The sequence below is a fragment of the Mesoplodon bidens genome, assembly GCF_964165515.1.
Source record: "Mesoplodon bidens genome assembly, chromosome: 10".
NCBI lineage: Eukaryota > Metazoa > Chordata > Mammalia > Artiodactyla > Ziphiidae > Mesoplodon > Mesoplodon bidens.
The window spans coordinates 48,698,445-48,721,466 of NC_138172.1; the positions used below are offsets into that span (position 1 = coordinate 48,698,445).

The 23,022-nt window shown below is 44.7% G+C and overlaps 1 protein-coding gene across 1 annotated transcript in view; it reads right to left on the minus strand.

The window, feature by feature from the left end:
- Window positions 1-23,022, minus strand: part of ITGA9 (integrin subunit alpha 9) — a 296,584-nt gene that overhangs the window by 102,593 nt on the left and 170,969 nt on the right. The window contains exon 16 of the mRNA XM_081247512.1: window positions 17,592-17,741. Coding sequence (XP_081103638.1) covers window positions 17,592-17,741 — 150 coding nt within the window. The remainder of the gene's footprint in view (window positions 1-17,591; window positions 17,742-23,022) is intronic.

Below are 23,022 nucleotides of genomic sequence, written 5' to 3' on the forward strand. Positions count from 1 at the left end.
GCTGGGAGTGGGAGTTTGTGGCTATCATGCTGTTCTTGTTTTCGGCATCACTGTTTACACCAGCAAATGTGCATCACTGTCTACACCAACAAATGTGAATGACAATGATGGATGTAAGAGTAAGGTAAGAGTGAGCTCCATGAGGACTCCCTAGTGGACAGTGCAGTACAAGACCATGGAGAGAGAATCAAAATGAATCTCTCTCTGTGTAGACGACTGTACTTTCTGAAAACCAATGCACGATGTCTCCCATTGCACTCTTTACAATGTGACTCTGAGATTCATCCCACAGAAAATGGAGTCAATACTCTACCCCTTGAATCTGGGTGGATTTGTGGCTACAGAGAAGTGGTGCTTTGCAATTTCCAAGCCTAGTCATCAAAAGTACTAGAGGTTCCTCTGAGTTCTCTTGGGGCATTTGCTCCTGGACTATAGCTACTACCCTACAAGGAAGCCATGGAGAGGCCCACGTGGAGAGAAACTGACCGGCAGCATCACCTCAAGGCCACAGAAGTCAGCCACCACGGAAATGGGTCCCCCAGCCCCACCAAGCTGCCATGATGTGGAGCAGAGATGAGCTGTTCTGACCAGGCCCTGCCAAATTTCAAATTCATGAACAAAATGAATGACTGCTGTTATTTTAGGCCACTACATTTTGGGATAGTTTATTTTAAAGAAATAGATTACTGGAATATTCCTCAACCTAATGGCCTCCCCTAACTTGGGTAATGGTGTGAACAAAAGTGGCTGTGCATTCCAAGCCCTGGCAAAGCCTTGGCTTAGGCAAGACCCTCCCCAGGCTGGGAATGAAGTTGTCTTATAGGTAAAATATCAAGACAGCAAGGAATCAAGAGACCTGTGTCATCCACCTTGGAGACTGAAGCTGAAACTCAGAGATCCTGCGCTTGGGACCTGGATTCGTCTCTCTGGGCAAGTGACAGTTTTGTTTCCTGAGGAACTGAAAAACATCTCTCTGGGGCAGAAGCGGGGGCAGAAGCGGGGGTAGTCTGAAGCCTCAGAATGCTAGCTGACAGCATAGTTTCCAGGAGCAAGTAAAAAATATCTCTCCTGTACAAAGTGGAAAGAGTACAGGTTCTCCCTGAAGCCAATGGGCCAAACTACCAATTTTCCAACTTCTCCTCTGCCTGCTTCTCCACATCTCCCTAACCCTCTGGGCAAACACAAGCTGCCTAAATCAGGCAAATCCCAACCCAGCTTGGAAGCAGTCTCTCCCACCTCCTTCCAGCCTCGACCTCTGACTGGAAAATCCCTGTCAATTTTTTTTTTTTTTTAACCTGGAAGCAGCCATTCTGTAAAATGGAAACAGAGCTAAGAAGACATCATCTCTGAGGACGTCCCTGGTGGCACAGTGGTTAAGAATTTGCCTGCCAATGCAGGGTACACCGGTTCAAGCCCTGGTCCAGGAAGATCCCACATGCCGTAGAGCAACTAAGCCCGTGCGCCACAACTACTAAAGCCTGCATGTCCTAGAGCCCATGCTCTGCAACAAGAGAAGCCACCACAATGAGAAGCCCACGCACTGCAACGAAGAGTAGCCCCCGCTCGCTGCATCTAGAGAAAGCCTGCACACAGCAAAGAAGACCCAATGCAGCCAAAAATAAATAAATAAACTAAAAAAAAAAAAAGAAGAAGATATCATCTCAGATTCCTCTCTGTTTATAGGAGATTAAACTCCTTCTCTCAGGAGACGACTGTTTCCTGCCTTGGGCTTTGCAGTCTGGACACTCAGTGGCCTCCCCAGCCTCATGGACTACATTTCCATGCTGGCTCCTTCCACACCCTAGTCTTCATCTCAGCTTTCCCTGGAGAATACACTTTTTCTTTTTGAAATCCTTTCTCCAGCTTCTCCTCCAATCCTTTCTCTACTTGTTTCAGAGTAAGGTTGGCAGATTTTTCTGTAAAGGGCCAGACAGTAAATATTTTCAGCCTTGAGGGCCAGATGGTCTCAGCTACAACTGCTCAGCTCTGTTGCTAGAGCAACAGGAGACATATGTAAAGCAATGGCCATGGTTGTGTCTCAGTAAAACTTTATTTATAAAAACAGGCAGCAGGCTAGATTTGGCCAGCAGACTGTAGTTTGCCCATTCCTGTTCTAGAATATTTGGATACTTGTTTCCTCATTCCCTTTAGGCCAGGGGGGTTGGGGGGAGGGTAGAAGACAATAAATTCAGTTCAATTTACATTTTGCTCTGAACCAGAGCACAGAGGCTGGAGTTGGCTGTGTTTTTCTCACAAAGCTGTGGCTACCAAGGCCAGAACAACCTTGGGTGCGTGTGAGAGCTCAATGGCTGCCCTGGCCAAGGCTGACGTCAGAAAAGCAGTCGCCCAGGTGCTCAGGCCTTGGAGGGCCCATTTTCTCCCACCCAAATCTACAGTGGAAAAATCTGCACTGATCTAGCAGGAAGTAGGATTCTTAGTCTATTCCAGCTGTCATGTTCAGAGGAGGATCAGTTTCTTAAAGTTGGTGATATTAGCTTAAAAAATATATAAATCATTGATGTAGGATAGACACTGTTTATAGGGTTGCCATGGCAAACCGGTCCCATGCTGAGACCTGAGAAAATAGGACAATTGGATTGGGTGGGAATTAATGCTTTTCAAATCCCAGCCCAAGGCTGTTTGTAAGCTAAAATGAGCGAGACATTTCCTGATGGGCGATCTGACTTTGCAGAAGGTCTCTGCCTGGACAACAGGAGGGACATTTCTGAACTGCTGTTCCTCCCATCGTCCCACATAAGTTCCCAGAGGCCCCAGCCATAGGTAATTCATGCCTGCAGCCCCCAGCACCTAGCATAGTATTAAACGTGTGTGTGTGTGTGTGTGTGTGTGTAAATGCCATGACCTGAGTGTAAGAGGTTTCTCCGTCCCAATTCCATTTTAATGCTTTTTCCAGAATGCAAAATTGTCCTTAATGTGGCACATTAAAGACCTCATTCCTGGGTGGTCCCAGGAATTTCAGCTCTATTGAGTCTTATACCCAAATGAAGGAAGGAAGAGTCTCATAGCTTGGTATTTAAAATCAGGTCACGGGCTTCCCTGCTGGCGCAGTCGTTAAGAATCCGCCTGCCAATGCAGGGGTTATGGTTTTGAGCCCTGGTCCGGGAAGATCCCACATGCCGCGGAGCAGCTAAGCCCGTGCGCCACAACTACTGAAGCCCGCATGCCTAGAGCCTGTGCTTCGCAACAAGAGAAGCCACCGCAATGAGAAGCCCGTGTACCGCAACAAAGAGTAGCCCCACTCACTGCAACTAGAGAAAGTCTGCACACAGCAACGAAGACCCAACGCAGCCAAAAATAATAAATAAATAAATAAATAAATAAATAAATAATAAACAAATAAAATCAGGTCATGCAGACAGACTTGCTTTCTAAAGAATAGCACGTCCACAAGAATAAATGAAAGACAAATACTTTGTAAAATTAAAGCTGAGAAATTCCTTCTATCTCAGGGTCTGTATAAATTGTCCTTTCAGATTTTGAAATCATGGGAGGAGTCCAGTTGGTTTCCCTCTAAACAACAAACATGGTACTGATTTTGCTTCATGCCCCCCATGGAAAAACTGGAAGTGATAAATGCTTCTGTCTTTTGGGTATCCCTTGGTTTACTCCATGGCCCTGTGGTTCGGAGAACAGCCCCCACTGCCTGAAGGCAACATTTTGAAGATCTAGTTCAATCCCTATGAAGAACTGAGTGGGAGGAGGAGCTGCTCAGGGAGGTCCTGCCCACCTGGGCCTGCACCTGGCCTCTGGACCCTCCCAGTGTCCTTTCCAGGTCTGCCTGAGACTTGGTGGCTTTTTGCAGGCCATATTTCAAGTCCCTCTACAACCTTAGCCATCAACTCTCCTCTAGGGATCTCCTGCCTTCCAGAACCAAAATTTCCTTCTTTTTTTTTTTTTCTTTTTTTAAAATAAATTTATTTATTTATTTTTGGCTGTGTTGGGTCTTCATTGCTGCGTTTGGGCTTTCTCTAGTTGTGGCAAGTGGGGGCTACTCTTTCGTTGCAGTGCGCAGCCTTCTCATTGCAGTGGCTTCTCTTATTGCGGAGCACAGGCTCTAGGCGTGAGGGCTTCAGTAGTTGTGGCATGCCGGCTCAGTAGCTGTGGCTCATGGGCTCTAGAGCGCAGGCTCAGTAGTTGTGGCACACAGGCTTAGTTGCTCCGTGGCATGTGGGATCTTCCCGGACCAGGGCTCGAACCTATGTCCCCTGCATTGGCAGGTGGATTCTTAACCACTGCGCCACCAGGAAAGCCCCAGAATTTCTTTCGTTTCTTCTTTTTTTTTTTTTTTTGCTGTACGCGGGCCTCTCACTGCTGTGGCCTCTCCCGTTGCGGAGCACAGGCTCCGGACACACAGGCTCCACGGCCATGGCTCGCGGGCCCAGCCGCTGCGCGGCATGTGGGATCTTCCGGGATAGGGGCACGAACCCGTGTCCCCTGCATCGGCAGGCGGACTCTCAACCACTGCGCCACCAGGGAAGCCCTCTTCTTTTTTTTTAAAGTGCCAGAGTTTCTTTGCCTTGATTTTTACCCTGGAATAGTTTGTGTTCTTTGTTTATTTATTTATTTTTTTAAGAAAAGGTTGCTGTTAGTCACAAGAGGCAGAAAACAGAACCAACGAGTTCAAAAAAAGGGGCTGGTGCTGTCAGAGAAAAGGAAGAGTATTCTAGCATGCTTCTTTTTTTTTTTTTTAATTTGGCTGCACTGGGTCTTTGTTGTAGCACGCGGGATCTTTAGTTGTGGCATGCGGGCTCCTTTAGTTGCGGCACGTGGTATCTAGTTCCCTGACCAGGGATGGAACCCGGACCCCCTGCATTGGGAGCACGAAGCCTTAACCACTGGACCACCAGGGAAGTCCCTAGCCATGCTTCTAAAAGCTGCTGAGTCAGACGTAGTCAGGCAACCGGGAGTGAGAAAGATGGCTTCAAACTGGAGAGGACGCCAGGGGGACCTCTCCTCCCCTGTCTGCAAGAACATCATGTGAATGGGCTCTAGGTAGCATTTCAAGTAGCAAGAGCCTGGCCTTTGACTTCCTGAATCATCTCAAAAGATACCAACAGAGAAGCTAAGATTTCTTCCCCAGCTAGAGACTATCCACTGGATGTGCACCCTCGCTTGTTTACACACACACTCCATGTGCTTGTGCAGGAGGTTTTTAATAAAGCAGGATAACGTAGAAGAAAATTCAATAGGCTGAAGATTTGGAGGAAAACCACTATTTTCTTCTGAAAAGAGTTTTGGAGGACCAGAACACATTCTTTCCAGAAACTGCAAAGATAACGGTTGTAATTCAGTTTGCTAATATTTTGTTAAGGATTTTTGCATCTATGTTCATCAGCGATATTGGCCTATAATTTTCTTTCTTGGGTGTTGTTCTTGTCTGGTTTGGGATTAGGGTAATGCTGGCCTCGTAAAATGAGTTAGGATGTGTTCCCTTCTCTTTGATTTGTTTTGGAAGAGTTTGATAAGGATAGGTATTAAATCTTCTTTGAATATAAAAAAAAAAAGAAATAAAGAATCCCATGCTGCGGAAGTTCCCTAGTGGTCCAGTGGTTAGGACTTGGCGCTTTCACTGCCATGGCCTGGGTTCAATCCCTGGTTAGAGAACTAAGATCTCGCATGCCGCATAGTGGGGCCAAAAAAAAAAAAAAAAAAAAAGAATCTCATGCTAAAAAAAAAATTGCAAAGATAAAGTATAACACTGAAGAAGAAATTGTAAAAATTCAACAGGTGACTACAAGTACAGCCCAGCCTTTGATACTAGGTGTAACCTCTCCTTTGCTCTTTGGATTAACCTTGCGGGAAGCCTGAGAAACAGACATAGCCAGACTTCTGTGGTCAGTAATGTTGAACTATGTACTTGTTTTCCTCACCTGTACTTGAAAGTGGATGGTTTTCACAGGTGTTTCACCATGGTGCCCTTTCTGAGAAGATTAGCCAGAGGCTGATGCCAAATAGCTGATGCCTATAAAAGTAGGACTGATCAGGCTGAAATAGGGAGGGGGCTGGACACCTCCTCCTCTAACACCCCTTCTCCTCCACTGCACCAACCTGCTCCCTTGAATCCAGGTGTGTGCTCTGGAACCCGCAGGTTGGATGGTCTCTGAGACCTGTCCGGCTCTGAGGTCTGGAGTTACTCTGCTCTCTCCTCCCTGCCAACCCCTCAGCTTTCCATCCTTCTGCAGAGACTTTACATATGATAATGAAAATAAACCTTAGAGCTGTAAATAATGGCATTTTAAGCTGGCTGGGCACCTCAGCCAGGAAAGCATTACCTAATGTCCAGGCTGAACAAACACTGAGTCTTTGTGGGCACGGGGCTGGCATCCCACACACCCAGGCACTGAGGGGCCAGGGTGGGAGGTCGAGATGGTGATGGTTTCCAGCACAATGGAGGTTCAGATTTTATGGCTTCAACATAGTAAAACGTTAATATTAGAATAAAACAGTTCACCTATCCCTTAAAAGATGACAAAGTGAGTATTCTCAACATAGCCAGTGCCTTTCCTCTCATCAGCTGTGTCTCCTCCATCTTGGTCTTCAAAATAATAGACTCACACATGCACAAATGTACTGTGGAGTAGGTAAGTCACCCTAAATCGCATACCTTGCTCTCCTGCCTGGGAGGAATTCTTAGAGAGTTCATGGAGCACATTTCTTTTAATTATACAGCTTTGCTGAATCTGCAGTGAAGAAATTCTGATAAGACGTCCAACGTCTGCAGGAGGACCTAGCCTTGTGCTCTTTCAGAAGGGCCCTTTCCACTGAGATAGGTTTACTGAGCATCCTCTATGAGCCAGGCAGTGCTAAGCATTGGGGGTCAACAGCAAAAATCAAGGTGTTACCTGGTCTGGGCCCTTATCTGGAGGCTCTTGGGGAAAATCTGCTTTCAGGCCTACTCAGGTTGTTTGCGGAATTTACTGCCCCGTGGTTGTAGGACTGAGGTCCCCATTTCCATGCTGACACTCACCAGGGAGCCTCTCTTAGCTCCTCAAGGTTGTCTGCATTCCTTGTCAAGTTGCACCACCGTCTTCAAAGCCAGCAATGGCAGGTCAAGTCCTTCTCAAGCTTCAGATCTCTCTGACTTCCTATTCTTCCTCCTTCCTTCTGCCTCCAGCTGGAGAAAGATTGGGCCCATCTGGATAATCCAGGATACTCTCCCTAGTGTAAAGCCCATAACCTTAGTTACAACTGCAAAGTCCTTCCCTTTGCCATGTGATACATTATATTCACAGGTTCCAGGAATGAGGGTGTAGACATCTTTGGGGGCCATTCTGTCTACCACAGTGGGTGGCCGGGAAGTCCAGCCCCAGCCAGGTCTCTTTGGGGGCCTCCTGAGGAAGGCTGAGAGCAGTTATTTCCAAAGCTCTATTCTGTGTATAGGGTTTGAAGCCAGGGCCTCTGTCATAGCCATTGGTATGCTCACCTGTAGGAGAAACATTAGGGCCCCAATGACAGCCTTCCTGCTTTCCCAGCACACAGGCCAGCCAGAACTTTCCAGGACTGTTTCATTTCATTCCATACTCTTTCAGCAGCTGAGACCCACTAGGAACTGATGATGAGTCAACTCTCTGAGTGTTATCAGACAGAACCTTCATGAACTGACCTGCAAGACCTTCCTGGGGCTGCTGTGAGAGCTCCTAACTGGCCCCCCAGTCCAGGCAGACCATCTCAAGAAGATGTGATGGTCTCCTGTCCCCTACCAGTTCAATCAAGTCCAACTCCCTGGTCAGTGAACAAGTGGCCTTAGACTGTCTGACTGTACCTCTAGCCCTAATGGCCCCTCTCCTCCTCACTAGATGTTCAGCCACATGGAAGACCATTAGCATCCATCACGCCCTCCTCCTTCTACGTTGGTCAAAGACCTCCAGCCCCAAGTATCCAAATCCTACTTCTTCCATGAGGCTCCAGCCAATTCTCCCTTCTCCAGAGAGCATCTCCTTACCCTCAACTGGAAGAGGTCTCCGGAGTGAAATTCACACACACTAGTCTGAATCTCACTTTCTGCTCTGTATAAGTTATTCCTGTACAGTCTCTAAGTCTACTAAGGCAGCAATGTTTCATTTATCTTTTTATCCACATCTTACGTGTAGCAGACACTCAATTAGCTGAATTGCTCTTAGATTTATAGTCCTTTTAAATTACTCTTCTGGCTAATGGATAAAACACTTTGTTGTTGTTATATCTGTACCAAATATTTCTTGAGGCAAGAGAGGCAGGTCTCTGCTTTCCTTAAATTTTTAAGGTGAAACGTGCATTCATCAGGCTGTACGTCCTACAGAGGTTGTAGCATTAGAGCTATAATATTCTCCAAGTGCCCAGAATCCCAATTGGTCCTCAGCAACAGTGGCAACCCCACTATTCACTCATACAGCCTGGCACCCACCCTGAAGCCCATTTTCTCCCAAGGCTGCTCTTCACCCAGCAGAGGGAAGGCTTGGCCTCTTGCCTGCCTCACTCACTCCCACTCTCTGCCAAAAGCCTGGGATCCATCAGTAAGCCTGTACTTAACATGCTCTAACCCTTAGCCAGACTCATCAAGAAAAGAAGTGAGAGGACGCAAATCAATAAAATTAGAAATGAAAAAGGAGAAATCACAACTGACCCCGCAGAAATACAAAGGATTATAAGAGACTACTACAAACAACTATATGCCAATAAAATGGACAACCATGAAGAAATGGACAAATTCTTGGAAGGGTACAATTTTCCAAGACTGAACCAGGAAGAATTAGAAAATATAAACAGACCTATCACAAGTAATGAAAGTGAAACTGTAATTAAAAATCTTCCAACAAACAAAAGCCCAGGACCAGATGGCTTCACAGGTGAATTCTATAAAACATGTAGAGAAGAGCTAACAACGATCCTTCTCAAACTCTTCCAAAAATTTGCAGAGGAAGGAACACTCCCAAATTCATTCTACAAAGCCACCATCACCCTGATACCAAAACCAGAAAAAGATATCACAAAAAAAGAAAATTATAGACCAATATTCACTGATGAACACAGATGCAAAAATCCTGAACAAAATACTAGCAAACAGAGTCCAACAACATGTTAAAAAGATCATACACCATGATCAAGTGGGATTTATCCCAGGGACGCAAGGATTCTTCAATATATGCAAATCAATCAATATGATACACCATATTAACAAATTAAGGAATAAAAACCATAAGATCATCTCAATAGATGCAGAAAAAGCTTCCGACAAAATTCAACACCCATTTATGATACTCTCCAGAAAATGGGCATAGAGGGAACCTACCTCAACATAACAAAGTCTATATATGACAAACCCACAGCAAACATCATTCTCAATGGTGAAAAACTGAAAGCATTTCCTCTAAGATCAGGAACAAGACAAGGATGTCCACTCTCACCACTCTTATTCACAATAGTGTGGAAGTCCTAGTCATGGCAATCAGAGAAGAAAAAGAAATAAAAGGAATACAAATTGGAAAAGAGAAGTAAAACTGTCACTGCAGATGACATGATGCTATACACAGAAAATCCTAAAGATGCCAGCAGAAAACTACTAGAACTAATCAATGAATTTGATAAGGTTGCAGGATACAAAATTAATGCACAGAAATCTCTGGCATTCCTATATACTAACAATGAAAATCAGAAAGAAAAATTAAGGAAATAATCCCATTTACCGTCACAACAAAAAGAATACCTAGGAATAAATCTACCTAAGGAGGGAAAAGACTTGTATTCAGAAAACTATAAAACACTGATGAAAGAAATCAAAGATGACATAAACAGATGGAGAAATATACCATGTTCTTGGATTGGAAGAAGCAATATTGTGGAAATGATTATACTACCCAAAGCAATCTACAGATTCAATGCAATCTCTATCAAACTACCAATGGCATTCTTCACAGAATTAGAACAAAAAATTTTTACAATTCGTATGGAAACACATAAGAGCCCGAATAGCCAAAGCAATCTTACGAAAGAAAAACAGAGCTGGAGGAATCAGGCTCCCTGACTTCAGACTATACTACAAAGCTACAGTAATCAAGACACTATGGTACTGGCACAATAACAGAAATATAGATCAATGGAACAGGATAGAAAGCCCAGAGATAAACACATGCACATATGGTCATCTAATTTACAACAAAGGAGGCAAGAATATACAATGGAGAAAAGACAGCCTCTTCAATAAGTGGTGCTGGGAAAACTGGACAGCTACATGTAAAAGAATGAAATTAGAACACTACCTAACACCATACATAAAAATAAACCCCAAATGGATTAAGACCTAAATGTAAGGCCAGATACTATAAAACTCTTAGAGGAAAACATAGGCTGAACACTCTCTAACATAAATCTCAGCAAGATCTTTTTTATTTTTTTTATTTTTATTTATTTATTTATTTATTTTTGCGGTATGCGGGCCTCTCACTGTTGTGGCCTCTCTCGTTGCGGAGCACAGGCTCCGGACGCCCAGGCCCAGCGGCCATGGCTCACGGACCCAGCCGCTCCGCGGCATGTGGGATCTTCCCGGACCGGGGCATGAACCCGCGTCCCCAACATTGGCAGGCGGCCTCTCAACCACTGCGCCACCAGGGAAGCCCTCAGCAAGATCTTTTTTGACCCACCTCTTAATGAAAATAAAAACAAAAATAAATAAATGGGACCTAATTAAACTTAAAAGCTTTTGCACAGCAAAGGAAACCATAAACAAGATGAAAAGACAACCCTCAGAATGGGAGAAAATATTTGCAAATGAAACAACTGACAAACGATTAATCTCCAAAATACACAAACAGCTCATGGAGCTCAATATCAAAAAAACAACCCAATTAAAAAACGGGCAGAAGACCTAAACAGACATTTCACCAAAGAAGACATACAGATGGCCAAGAAGCACATGAAAATATGCTCAACATCACTACGTATTAGAGAAATGCAAATCAAAGCTTCAATGAGGTATCACTTCACACCAGTAAGAATGGCCATTATCAAAAAATCTAGAAACAATAAATGCTGGAAAGGGTGTGGTGAAAAGGGAACCCTCCTGCACTGTTGGTGGGAATGTAAATTGATACAACAACCATGGAGAACAGTATGGAGGTTCCTTACAAAACTAAAAATAGAACTACCATATGACCCAGCAATCTCACTACTGAGCATATACCCTGAGAAAACCATAATTCAAAGAAAGCATATACCACAATGTTCATTGCAGCACTATTTACAATAGCCAGGACATGGAAGCAACCTAAATGTCCATGGACAGATGAATGGATAAAGAAGACATGGCACATATATACAATGGAATATTACTCAGCCATAAAAAGAAACGAAATTGAGTTATTTGTAGTGAGGTGGATGGACCTAGAGTCTATCATACAGAGTGAAGTAAGTCAGAAAAAGAAAAACAAATACCATATGCTAACGCATATGTATGGAATCTAAAAAAAAAAAGGTACTGATGAACCTAGTGGCAGGGCAGAAATAAAGACGTAGACACAGAGAATGGACTTGAGGACATGGGGTGGGAGCAGGAAGCTGGGGCAAAGTGAGAGTAGCATGGACATATATACACTACCAAATGTAAAACAGATAGCTAGTGGGAAGCAGCAGCATAGCACAGGGAGATCAGCTCAGTGCTTTGCGACGACCTAGAGGGGTGGGATAGGGAGAGTGGGAGGGAGGCTCAAGAGGGAGGGGATATGGGGATATACGTATGCATATGGCTAATTTACTTTGTTGTACAACAAAAACTAACACAGCATTGTGAAGAAATTATACTCCAATAAAGATGTATAAAAAATAAAAATAAATTTAAAAAATTTAAAAAAACATCCTCTAGTCACTGACTCCATGTTATATACACTGTGCAGCTATTCCACCTGAACTAGACCACCAATGGGGGCAGACCCTGACTCTAAAATATTGCCAGAATTTAACCCACTCTATTGCACAGCCCTATGTACCAACACGGGCTTTTAGTGCCTTTTAGTTGACGAGACTAAGGCACTTAAATCCTAAAGTTACCTGACAAAATGAAGAGTTTCAATGAGTTTATTCCTTCCTAGGAAAGAGGTTAGATGCTCTTTGTGGACCTGTCACATATATACAAGTTAAAAATCAGCTCTGCTTCCTAGAGTGGGCCTAGCTCTCAGAATCTTTTCCTTAAATTAAGCCAACATCTGGAAGACACATGGAGAAAGATCATTAAATTATCTTTTTTTTTTTTTGCCATAATCAGGAAAAGGAGTAAAGCAAGGATCATTCTCCCAGAATTTTTCTCAGGCTCTTGGACAATCTTCTCAATCTAAGGACAATATTTTTCTTTCATTTTATTTTCAACCAAAGAAATCACATGGTTAAAATAATAACCTCCTGCCACACACCTTCATATACTGAGTCCTCCTCTCAAGAGGAACCACTCTTACCCGTGTCCATTTATGTTTCTTTTGATGATTATTTCCATATCTCTAGAAAATATATTGATACTACTACTTCTTGATTTATCAGATTTAGACATTATCTCACTGAACTCCTTCCATGATAGACAAGAATTGAACTCACCTACATGAAGGCCCCCTCCCACCATCCACCTTCCTAATGTTGACAGGCAAATCGTTACTCTCAGCTCCTCCGCTGCACTGGTTCTCAAATGTTAGCTGCATCAGAATTACCTGATCAGCTTGTTAGAACTCAGATTGCTGGGACCCACCCATGAGTTTCTGATTAAAGGGTCTGGGGTGGGGCCCAAGAATTTTCATTTCTGACAACATCCCAAGGGAGTTTGATGTTGCTGGTTCAGCGACCACACTTTATGAAGCACTGCTCTACTGGTAACCTCTGCAATTTTAAGTAATCACAACTTTTTCTTGTTTCATCAAGTTTTACAATATCTCTTGGCTCGCCAATTTAAAAGATTAAGACATTAAAACAACTTGTTTTGTTCTATTTTAAACTCTATACAGTAAAATTAAAGACATTTACACTATGTACTATAACCGTAACTGATTTGGTTTGACTGTAAATACTAACAACCAATAAATCATGTTGTCATTATGGCCTCTTGATTACTGTTCACAGCAGAGCCAAGACAAGTGTCATGATTACATATCTTCCTCTACAGGTGCAAAGTTAAACTACTAGAATACTCAAATTTTGCTTAAAGGAGAATGCTTCTAGTATTAAGGTCCTTCTCTTCCGTATATTCTTCTATTTGCTTAAAATCCCACCACACTTTAATTTGTTTTATATTTGAACCATGACATATTGGCCATGTTTTTATTTTCCTGGGAATTTTTGACTGCCTTTATTTTTTCTTATCCATAGAAAAAATATATTCCATCTCCACTGTATCCTGAATATTTGCTACTCTCTTGGCATTCTGCTATGGCTGGCTTCATTCTTCTCGAAGTTCATTGATACCCTATTCTAAACTGATCAACTGTTTTTTACACTTGCTGCACAGTTGTAATCCTGGAATTTCTTGTCATTAGACTTCTAGGAGTTAGTTCTTACATCCCCCATATTGCTCCTTCTGATTGTCACCCTTGTTTTCTTGGAGTGCATCTCAGGTTATTTCCTTGGAAAGGCTACTAGGGATGTAAACTTTCTGGGTCCTTGCTTGTCTGAAAAATAACTTTATTTTGATCCATACTTGACTGTTAGGCTAGGTATAAAACCCTAGTTTCAAAATCACTTTCTCTCAGAGCTTTGAAGCCCTTATTTCACATATGCTTTCTTCCAATCTTGCTAATAAGAAGTCTAATGGACAACTTAGTGTGACTCTAATTATGCTGTTAGTGGACAAATATTCCTCACTACCACCATCCTGTACTCCTTGTCCTGGAAGCATTTAGAATTTTCCTTATGTGTTAGGAGTAGTACCATTTCAAAATGATGTATCTAGGATATTTTTGGTTTATCCTGCTTGCAAGTTTGAGGGTCCTTTACATTTAAAAAAGTGTCTCTCTGTAACTCTGGGAAATTTTATTACATTATCTCTCATAATGTTTTTCATTTTCTCTGTTTGCTTTTTCTGATATTCCTATTACTTGGATATAGGACCTTGCAGATTGATGCTTTAGCTCTTTTCTATTTGTCTTCTAGCTCTGCTTACTGGGAGATTTCTTATCATTATCTTCTACTACATTTTTGGCTCTGCATCATATTGTTAATTTTCAAGAAACTTTTCCTTGTTCTTCCTTTCTTTTAAGAAGAAATAGAATTCCAACCACTTTCTAATGGATAGAATATATTCTTGAATCTCCTTGTGTTTACTACATAGAGTATAAATTGGTATTTAAATTGCTATAATCTCTTCTATTCCTTAAAAAATTTATTTCCTTCTAAGTCAGTTATTCTGTAGGTGTATTTTGGTTTTTTTCTCCACGTACCACATTTCCCCTCAATTTCAGATTTCCTTGGTTGTCCATTCATTTTTAAGAATAAAGTAAAAGAGCTGATTGGAAAATTTGGGTGTTTGGGTGGATGGTGGGAGGGGAAGCTAGCTCTTACACTGGAGGCTCCAAATGCCAGAAGAAATAAGGCCTCCCTCTGGGGAAACAGCCCACCTACACTATCTCAACCAGTTCATTCAATTCTTTAGAAAATAAAAGGCCTGGCTTCTTGCTATTCTGCATGGCTGGAGTATGTACGTGTGGGGACAGGGGCAGAAAGTCAACTCTTCCACAAACGAACCTTCACTTAACACCCCCTTCCCTGTTTCCAGCCCCATTTCTCACTCCTGTACCCCTCTGAAACTGCTGGCCTGGCCATGGCTACAGCCTCTCTGGACCCATGGGTGGACAGGCACCCAGCCCCTCCATGTAGAGTGCAAGGTTCACCCACCAACACTCTTCCTTCTTCTTTACTCATTCCAAAAATCCCTGGACTCTCTCATTGGCTGATGCCCCTTCCCCAGCAGCATTCACCTCCCTGTTCTGATTTACTCATTTATAATCACTATAATGGGGTCTCAGGAAGCATGGACATAAATATTTATGCTTGCTTGGCCATCTTGAACATAAGTGACCAAGAAGAGCATTTTCATACTAATCTTTCCCTACATCTCTGCCTTTGATCAGGTTGCCTCAATCTAAAAATGCCAGTAAAGGTTCTAAGATGCTCTTCACTAAAGAAGGCCCGCTCTGTGCCACTGACGGATTGGTAGAAATGAGAGTTGGGTTCATTGTAGAAGGGATGCCCAGGGCTAGCAAGATGCTGAACAGAGGAGGCCGCTACCTCGCAGGGTCATTTCAGAGGTAAAACAAGCACAGGGTACCCTGAAATGATTCCCAGCACCCCAAGTTTGGACCACTCCCATAATCCAACTTTATTGGGCCAGCAAGATTCCACCTTAGAGAGCAAAGTATTAATAGGACGGGGAACTCATGATCTAGGAATTATCATAATATTCTGGTTTACTGGGTCCCCAGCCTGACCTCTTGGCCCAACTTCACTGTCAGGAGATGATACACACTTCTACTCCTCAGTCAAGGTAGGAGTCATCAGCTTCCTGTCCCGCCTCTTCATCTTATCTTCCTGTCCTCATCTTCCTCATGCCTCCCCTCTACCCTGCCCCACCACTTAGACACCCAGCATCCTCCTGGTCTCTCCCCTCACTCCCCCAGAGCCTTCTCCAAGTATCAGTGACCAGCTGGACATTCTGGCCACCCTACAGGTCACTTGTGTTTTGAAAGTTCATGTTTGACTTCAAAAGAAGCATCCAGGGCTTCCCTGGTGGCGCAGGGGTTGAGAGTCTGCCTGCCGATGCAGGGGACACGGGTTCGTGCCCCAGTCCAGGAAGATCCCATATGCCGTGGAGCGGCTAGGCCCGTGAGCCTGCGCGTCCAGAGCCTGTGCTCCGCAATGGGAGAGGCCACAACAGTGAGAGGCCCGCATACCGCAAAAAAAAAAAAAAAAAAAAAAAAGAAGCATCCAAAAAGGCAGTGTTGCCAGTAGGTTGTGTGTATATGGGTAGCAGCTTCTGCCCACATCCCTTTACAACTGCTGCCCCTCCCCCAGCTGATGTGCTACAGGCGGCTAACGGCTCACATCTGCAGCCTCCTCCAGAGAACTGTCCACAGCTGCAAGGAGTCTCCTTCAAGGAGGGCTACACTCCCATTCTATCCCCCACAGCCAGCCAATGGCTGACAAGTAAGGGGTACAAAAGGCCAGACCCTTCCCTCAAGGAGAGGACAGCTCTTTGCTGTAATTTATGCTCCAAAGCTCCCTGCCTCAGGCCAAAGCTAGACTTTAGCTGAGACCACATACTTGCTCACCCTTTTCCCTTTCCTTACAGGGTTCTCTTAAGAGCACAGCTTCATTAGACCAAGTTGCTCCTAAATCCCTGTCTTAGGCTCTGTTTCTGGGGAACCTGACCCAAGACCACATGGGAGAGACTTTGGGAGAAAATGAGGACATCTTGGTAAAAGTCTTACATCTCGAACTCCAAACACTTCTCTGTGGTTCTATTTACAACTCTCATCTGCAAGGCGTGGGTCACTGATCCGCTGGTTTTCCCATAAGCTCAGGGCAGTCAGAACTGTGGAGACTGGGGCTGGTGGGTGGTTCCACAGCTTTGCCCCCACCCCACCCAGGAGTCTGGTTAAGCCAAAAAACAGTTTTGTCTGACCTTCCCCAGGTCCTGGATCTGTGATGATCTTGGGTGTTAAAGATTTAGAACCAGGGCTCCCCTGGTGGCGTAGTGGTTGAGAGTCTGCCTGCCGATGCAGGGGACACGGGTTTGTGCCCCGGTCCGGGAAGATCCCACATGCCGCAGAGCAGCTGGGCCCGTGAGCCATGGCTGCTGAGCCTGCGCGTCCGGAGCCTGTGCTCCGCCAACGGGAGAGGCCACAACAGTGAGAGGCCCGTGTACCGCAAAAAAAAAAATTTAGAACCAGACTTGGGATCCCAGATTTCTTGTGTATTTCCTGCATCGTCGTCAGCACTATATATCTCTCAGATGACTCGGGGCAGACAGGCCAGTGATGCTGCATGGCGTTACCTCATGGCTCACTCCTACCCTGTATGGCCTCGTACGGCCTGCACCCCACGTCACCCTGCAGCTCCTCCGCACAGCAGCACAGCCCAGAATCTGCCAAGTGGGGGAGGATGGTGAGAGCCTGTGCTCACGGTGCTCTGCCTTCCAAAGATGCCTGAGCGGCCATTCTCAACTCAACCACCAATTCTAGCAAGAGAAAGTTCTTGCCTCCTCACCCCACTCATGCTCCCATCAATAAAACATGTACTGTATGTAGAGCACTCACTAGGTGCTGATCTGAGCTCTGGAAACAGTGTAGGAACACAAGGCAAGTGCCAGGGCCAAGCAGCCAGTTCATGACCTCAAAGGGATCATCATTTTCTAATTGCTTGAGTTTAAACTCATTTAAAAAATGAGTTTAAATCACGTGGTTGGTAGACACAAACCCCTAAATCATACATTTCATCATTTTGCAGATCGGGAAAGGGAGGGCCAGGAGGGGATGTGGCTGGCCATGGGCTCCCAGGCCACCAGGGTCATTACTTCTGCATAGGCACCTGCCACCTGGGGTCCCAGCCGTGAGCTTTCAGGTTCTCACCTGATTCTTCTGGGCAATCTTTTGTCCCTTTTTCCAGCGGAGCACGGGGGTCAGGGCTGGCAGCTCCCTTTCCTCCTCTCCCATCACATGCTCACCCAGGCTGTAGGCGGCCTCGAACACGATGGGGCTGATGACGTCCTGCACTCTCCGCTGAAACAATAAACACACAGGCACGTGAGCGGCGGGCGCTGCTGACATGTGCAGAGCATTTCAACAGTTTACAAAGACCTTCCACATGGACTGCCCCGTGTGAGCCTCACAGCCACCCTTGTGTGGCTGGATTTTATTGCTTTCATATTTTAGATGAGGTAATGAGGCAGAGAGTGATGACTCTCCAAGGTCACTCCGCTAATGAGCGGGGGCTTTCCCCGCTCTACCTCACATGGTACGAAATCATCCTCTCTTTAGCATGTGGAAGACATTACCTTAGTCATCTTCCAAATATTCTTATAACCTAGTTGGCAGGCAGGCAAACGTCTGTACTCATAGTGCACTTCTAACCCTTCCCATCCGTGGTGTTTTGATCATCAAAGCTCTTCTGCCTTGAGGTAAATATGGACTGTGTGTTAGGGCAGGAGACCTGAAGACACTGGGGCCCAGCATATTCCCAGAGCTGGGCATCAATGGAGCCAGGGATGAAGTCCGGCTTCTGGCCTGTGCTCTTTCCTTCGGAGCCCAGGACTTTAAGAGCCAAGGGAGTGATGGGTCCATAGTCACAATGAACACCTACAAGATGCCAGGCACTGCACTAGGTTTTCTAGAGCAGGGGTCCCCAACCCCTGGGCCGTGGACTGATATCGGTCCGCGGCCTGTTAGGACCTGGCCACACAGCAGGAGGTGAGCAGTGGGCGGAGCTTCATCTGCCGCTCCCCACTGCTCACATTACCGCCTGAACCATCCCCCCACATCACCCCCGTCCGTGGAAAAACTGTCTTCCATGAAACCAGTCCCTGGTGCCAAAAAGGCTGGGGACCGCTGTTCTACAGAGACGAGCCACATGTTCAAACCCTGCAGCTGGGCTTATTCCCCTCCATCGTATAATAAAAGGAAGATGAAGGCACAAGTTCCCCAGGCCACAAGGCTGATAAGGATTCTGAGTCACATCTGCTCAATCCTGGAGTTCTTGACCTTTCTGGCCCAGGTCTCGCTGCCTCCTGGGTACTCTGGCTACCCACTGGGGCTCAAAAGTTAGAGTTTGAGGCAGGAATAAAGCATCACTATCCCCGCATCCCAGGCCAGCATGCTCTATGGAAGGTGGGCTTCCAAGGGGAGCAGGGTAAATCTCAGAAGTAGCACCAACGAGCCACGGCCTGCAGTCCCACTGCCTGCATCTGTCAGGAAGAGATGACGGGAGCTGGCAGGGAGGCAGGAGTTGGGAGGCACTAGGTGGGCAGGCAGAAGCCAACCAACCCCAAGGCCGTGAGCAGATCCAAGGACTTCACACTACGCTCCACATAAAGTCTGGTGGAGTTGGGAGCAGACTAGTGCCGTGTTCAAAACAGTAGAAAGTTTTAAAGTTCCCAAGAGGCACACAGTGAGGAGCTGGCTCTTACCCCACCCCCTGGATACCCAGCGCCCCCTCCAGAGACAGACACGCCTGTCAGTTCCGGGTTATCCGTCCAGTCTAAGCACATGCGGGGAACTGGTTGCTTACAGCAAGCTGCACTTTGCCTTCCTCACTCAGCATGTACCAGTTCACCAGGGGGAAGTTAATGAAAGGGTCTGTGATCGAACAAACTGGGGGGACACCAGGTTACACAGTTAAAGGGGCGTTTAGTCTCTTTTGTTTATTGTTTGTTTTTAATGCAACTGCTTCCCACAAAGAGTAGGGTGGCCCCAAGTCTACCAGGCCACAGGACCCTGTGTTTCCCTGGAGATCCTTGGGGCATGTACATGGAGTGGAACATGCTCAGAGACACAGAAAATCTCCTGCAGCAGCCCAGGAAAGGAGATGGTGCCCGGGCTGGGGCGGGGAGGCAGAGCTGCTGAACGTGGGCTGCAGGGGACAGATGACTCTGGGGTGGGAGTCTGAGTGACATGCTCAGGAAAGCATTCAGCTGGGAACAGCTTCAATCATTTACATAAATAAAACACGGAACCTTTTGGGGGAGTGATGGGGGAGCCTCTGGATAAGCTACTTCCACAAAATTCTCTAGAACTTCAGATTTTAGGAGCAGATCTTTAATGCTCCTGTCCTTTCTGTGAGCAAAGCACACACCTGGGATCCAGATTCCCTCCGCCTACTGACCGACTCTCCTAAACAGAATGTAAATACTGCCTGGGCACAGAGAACAGTGAAGGAGTGCAATCTTAATGTTTTCACAGATAAACGCTTCAGTGTTTCTTTAAGGGTGACTGCTTTAAGATTTTGCATTTAAATCCTTCATGCCGAAATAAGTCAGTTATTACACGCTGTTACTCTTGTGGGAGGAACTGAAGATGGGGGTGGGGAGGCAGAAGCCAGGGAACATTTCCCGGCTACCACATGTATTCCAGAGACTGGGCCAACCTCCTCCCAGACATCTTTTTACTTAATCTGCACCACACCCAAGTTGGTAGATTGTTGCTCCCATTGTACAGATGAACGCAAATAAACTGTGCTCCATCCCCAAACTAGTAAGTGGTGGAACCGGACTAATACTTAGAACTGGAAGCAAAACTGCTTTCCTTGAAGCCCATGAAATACTGTTTAAAAATCATCCCAATTGCTTTAGGTTCTGACATCACCCTGAAATATTATCTATCTAATTAGGAGGATACAGGGCAAGGGGAAGGAAATGTTCCTCATACAAGGAAGAATGTGAGTAAATGACAAATAAAGAAAGAAATAGGGACTTGAAGGGAGGGCTGTTTCTAAATGTGCAGTCATTCTGTGTCTTAGTCAGGGCACAGCTATTTGGGGTGAGTAATGAATTGTGACACCTAGCAGTACAGACGCTGTGCTCTGACACTGACTGCACGAACCAGTTTTAACTATGATGTTTGAGAAACACCTTCTTATGACGTGTCCCAGTAGCTCTGCGCAGAAGGGGCCTAACCCACACTGAGCCATGGGTGGAGGCAGGGGAGGACACAGCAATTAGAAACAAGCCAGCACGGCTTCCCTGGTGGCACAGTGGTTAAGAATCTGCCTGCCCTGGTGGCCAGAAGGTGCAGGACTACAGGGCTCATGGCAGAATAGGGTCAGCAGGATGCCACTCACACTTCAGCTGGTTGCCCAGTAAGAGTTTCACCGCTTGTATATAATAGGACTTTTCTCACATCTCCATTTCTTTTAGCCTTTTGATTGCTGTCCTCAATATTCTTCCAAGGCAATTCTGGAATAAACACATTATGGAAAACTGGGCCTTTTTTTAATTCCAGGAATCCCAGAGTCAGCCCAGCAGCATATTAGGACTAGATGTGATTTCAAGTAAATCCTTTGAAGGGTAGATAACATTGCCTCAGCCTTTCAGGGAAGCTGTGAAGACAGTGGAGGTTGCAGCATAGGAAACAAGGGAGCAGTGGTATTTATAGACATTGGTTAACAGCCACCTTGGGGTCTGTAAATTCCAAGATACTTCCGGTATATGCGTATTCTCTGTGCATATGGATAAACCAGGTTTTGGCAGCCTGGGGGCAGCCATCTGACAGAGATGCAAGTGCTGGCTGCTGGGAGAGCAAAGGGGTTGTGATAGTATCTGTTATGCCACAGTTTATATAACTGTAAGTATATACGCTTTTTTTTCAGTTGTCTTTTCAATAAATATATTTCCTTATTTAAAAAAATGGGCCATGGTGACTTTGCTTGAAGAGCTATATACCGTGGTGACATTATTATGGCCTTCTTACGCTACTACCTTTCTCTGTAGTCCTTCTTGATCTCACATTCATAATATTGAGAAAGATATCTCAGGAGGCCTGATGATTTTTTTTTTAGTTAATTAATTAATGTATTTACTTTTGGCTGCTTTGGGTCTTTGTTGCTGTGCACGGCCTTTCTCTAGTTGCGGCAAGCGGGGACTACTCTTTGTTGTGGTGCGCGGGCTTCTCATTGCGGTGGCTTCTCTTGTTGCGGAGCACGGATTCTAGGCACACGGGCTCAGTAGCTGTGGCTCGTGGGCTCTAGAGCACAGGCTCAGGAGTTGTGGCTCATGGGCTTAGCTGCTCCGCGGCACGTGGGATCTTCCCGGACCAGGGCTCGAACCCATGTCCCCTGCATTGGCAGGCAGATTCTTAACCACTGCGCCACCAGAGAAGCCCCCTGATGATGTTTTTTAATTTACTAGAAGATATCTTCCAATAACCCCAGGCACAAAGACTGAACTAACATCTGGATGGATGGATGAGTTAACATTTTCTTGACTAAAAGATCCAAAAGATAGGGCAGGATTGATGAGATAGGCTGATCATATCTAAGAGAGGCCCAGTGGTTTATCAACATCATTTTCTTTCTTGGCATATCTCACTAAGCTCTGATACAAATTACTTAAGGTTTAATACGATGTCAAATTTATGAGTCTCCTCTAGAATATTAATTTATATGAAGTCACTGAATCATACAGTTTTGAAGAAGAAACTATGATGTTACTTAACTCAATCCTCTCATTTTAAAATTGAAGAACCGATAGTTGAAGAGATAAAGTATCTTCCCAGGAAAGTGTAGATTTAAAAATACGAAGGATGTTACTTTTGACTCTCTGCTCAATTATTTCCCTGACCCTTCTTCCTTACATGCTATTCAGTTTTAATAGTGTTCCCCTCTGTCTTCCTGCAATGTGAATATGTTTTTATATGGTAGGCACTTATGGCTGTATCAAAAAGAAAGTTCACATCGTGTTTCAAGTGGATGTGCGTTATGTTGTAGCTTATACAGCTTTCTATAGTATATTTTTTAAATTCCTTCTTATTCCCTAATTAGCTCTTATGGTAGTATAAGATTGATAATTTGATTTTCTAAGTGGGTATAAAATTTTAAACATATACAGTGGTTCTAAGGAAAAGTACCTTTTTATTTTCCCTTCAAAATTGTTCTTCATAGTGGTATGTGATCAGGAAGGCAAAAAACCTCAAATTTCTAAACAGCATACATGCACAAGAGGTCACAGTTAAGGTTACCTTGGGAGTTCTAATTCTGAATTTCCTGAATTTTGTGGGTTTAAATCACAATTTTAATGTTCCATTAATGCAAGTTGCTTTTTTTTTACACTGAATTGTGTATGTCTTTTATTCTGCACTAATGGACATTGTGTTGATTTCTGTGACTATCACGGAGAGTTCAATATTCTGGTAAAACTCTTTTTAGTTAATGTTTTATTTTTTAAATCCTTTTACTTGAGTTTGACTAAGACAATTTAAAAGCTTTTCTATCAATAACTAATTTTATTTTATAGAAAAAGACAGAGCAATATGGTTTTGTATATATATATATTTTAATCCAATAGCATTGACT